At 43.0% G+C, this 2806-nt stretch overlaps 1 protein-coding gene across 1 annotated transcript; it reads right to left on the bottom strand.

Annotated features, from left to right (window-relative positions):
• Positions 1-326: 326 nt before the first annotated feature.
• LOC141812373 (UDP-glycosyltransferase 86A2-like) lies at positions 327-1753 on the bottom strand. The gene has a single exon (XM_074700402.1). It carries the CDS (start codon positions 1751-1753, stop codon positions 341-343), a length of 1413 nt encoding a protein of 470 aa, XP_074556503.1. The 3' UTR covers positions 327-340.
• Between the last annotated feature and the right edge of the window lie 1053 nt (positions 1754-2806).

Genomic DNA, 2806 nt, shown 5'->3' with positions numbered 1-2806 from the left:
AAAATTAAAATAAATTAAAAATTTAAAGAAAAATTCAAAAATAAATTAAAAATTTAAAACAAATGAAAATTTCAAATTAATAATTTAAATAGATATAATTAAAATTGATAAACTTAATTATAAAAAATATTTATAATTATGAAACTAATTTAAAATATTACCAATCAAACAGGAACGTAAATCACACTGTTACTTACAATTATTTATGTGTCTGAACTCCAAATCAAATTTAAATACCACGTATATTTTTAAACTCAAATATTAATAATATTTTACATTATTCCACTGGATTACTGATGCAATTGACAGATCTAGATAAAGTTGGAAGCCTCTTGTTCCTCTAAATCACACTGTTACTGCTACCGCGGATGTTCTTTTCAGAAAGATGCTTAAGGAGATGGTCGATGAACCTATCCATGTTCTTGGACGATGAGCCATTCGAGGCCACGGCTGACCTTGCCGCCTTCTGTGCCTTCTCCATCTCCATCCTCACCTCCGCTCCGACTTCGCCGCCCATCAACTTTTCAATTTTGTCGCACACCTCGTCCCTGTTCACCTCCCCGGAGCCTCCGAGACGAATCCCTATCTTTAGATCTTTGCTCACCAACTTACAGTTCAGCGGCTGATCGTACGCTAGCGGGAAGCACAGCATTGGTACGCCGCACCAAACGCTCTCCAAAGTCGAATTCCACCCGCAGTGCGTCAAGAATCCGCCGACGGCGGGGTGGAGGAGGACCTCCTTCTGGTTGCACCATGGCACCACCATCCCCCTCCCCTCGCTCGCCGCCACAAAGCCATCAGGGAGGGGGGCGGTGTCCGGCAGGAGCACCCACAGGAAGTTGACCTTGCTGTTCAAAACACCATGAGCCATCTCCCTTAAGTCCCTCTCGCTCACACGTACCACACTTCCGAATGAAACGTACAACACCGACGCCGCTGGCATCGTATCCAGCCAATGCGAGCAGTCCTTCACGGTAGCAATGCTGCCGGAAATGCCGCCTGTGAATCCATCCGGAAAGATGGGTCCGATGGCGTAGAAAGGCATCACCCGCCGGAGAGCAGCGATCACCTCGGCTTCGAGCTCTTCCACTGTGTTGGCGAGTACGAAGTCGGCTCCTCTTAACTCGTCGAAGCACTTGAAGGCGAATTGATGGGCTACGGAAGACGCATCCTTGCTTTGATAGATGGGGGGGAGCTCATGCGGCTCGATTTCCGGAATGCCTGGTATGTATCTGATGGCCGTATCTTTCCGATTCTGATCAGGGGAAGCAAAGTGGCCATGTGAGATGAGGAGGTCCCTGTGGTGGTGGAGCGCTAAGAGGAGCGCCGGCTGGGTCCAGAAAGAGACATGGAGCAGGTCGTACTTCTTGGCCATAGTGGATGGCCAAGTGTTGAAGGTGTCTGCGATAAGGACGCTGACGGGCGGCTCTTCTCGCAAGAGCTTCTGCAGTAGCTCTTCCATGGGGGCGAAGGCATGGTGGAGCATGGAGCAGACGATGTCGCTGTTCGACCTCGACTGTGCCGCTCGTAGATGCATGGCATCCTTCAAGACTTGGAAGCGGATGTCGAGGCCCTGGGAGCAGGCGCTGGCGGCGGCGGCGGCGAAGAGGTCGGGGAGGGAGGAGGACCCGCGGTCTAGGGTGGCGACGGTGACAACGAATCCCTTGGCCGCCAGTTTGATGGACAGGTTGACGGCGGGAAAGAAGTGACCGGGCACGGAGATGGTGGCGAACAGGGCGTGGGGCTTCGTCATGCTCCTCGCTTCTTGCAGATCGCCGGAGATGGAGACTTCGCTTTGGAGTTTGGATCACCACCTTTTCATATATTTTATATAAAAAAGATTTTATATAATAAAACGTCACTGCTTTATATAAAAAATTATTATATATAAAATATTTTATATTAATTTTAGTTATCGGTGACTTTTGTGCCATCAATGACTTTTGAATGATTGCCGTTCAGTGTGATTCAACTTAAATAAGAAAATTTTTTATTTTTTATTTTAATTTAGAACTGAAATAATTAGAAAGAATATTTTAGAAATAAGGTATGTCTTTTGTTAAAAAAAATAAAAAATGATTTGCTCTGTGAAAAATCCAAAAAAAAATCAAGTACGTGGAAAATACCGTTAATTTTTTTTAGTAAAATTTTGTCTTTTCTTCATATTGAAAGAGAGTTTGAAAGTGATGTGATAATATCAAAGAGCTTAAGGGGACACATCTCATATAATATTATCCCATGTGAGCATCATCAGCTAAAATTTTTTATTTAACATGCAATGCATACCCCTACTAATTTATTGCCCTAAATCCTATTCCGATGGCTAATTTATCATCCCATCTCTTTTCTCTAATTTCCCCTCTATTTAAAAATTTTATGTAACTAATGCACATAGTCTTATCATATTCAAGCAAAATTAGCACTTATATGTTCTCGGGTATTTATCTATTTTTTTAAATGTCAAAGTTCATTTAATCTTGTCACTGTATAGTCATTAGTGAGTTTTACCCCGTTTGATATCCTAGCCATCTTAGAATCAACTCAAATCAGGATCAACGTGTTCCTTGCAACCTCCTAACATGCCCTCAAACCTAAATTCCAAAACTTGGATTGTATCCTATGGATTTCTAAAATATGCATAGTCTTCGCTACTTTTTGACACAAACTCATTGAAGGATCTAGACTCATTATACCCACTCTAAGGCACCACCATGGATTCCTTGAAGCCTCTTGAGTTTGATCGTGTCTAAAATTCCTAATTCTAAACATTGTATGACCATAAGTGAATTCACTAATGGCCCTAGCC

This window comes from Curcuma longa, chromosome 18 (assembly GCF_044706935.1).
Source record: "Curcuma longa cultivar G26 ecotype Majalengka, Jawa Barat chromosome 18, ITB_CL_G26_1.1, whole genome shotgun sequence".
Classification (NCBI taxonomy): domain Eukaryota; kingdom Viridiplantae; phylum Streptophyta; class Magnoliopsida; order Zingiberales; family Zingiberaceae; genus Curcuma; species Curcuma longa.
This window is presented reverse-complemented; position numbering and strand designations above follow the sequence as displayed.

Coding starts and splice junctions, on each gene's coding strand:
- LOC141812373 (XM_074700402.1), bottom strand. CDS start 1,753: ATGACGAAGCCCCACGCCCTGTTCGCCACCATCTCCGTGCCCGGTCAC.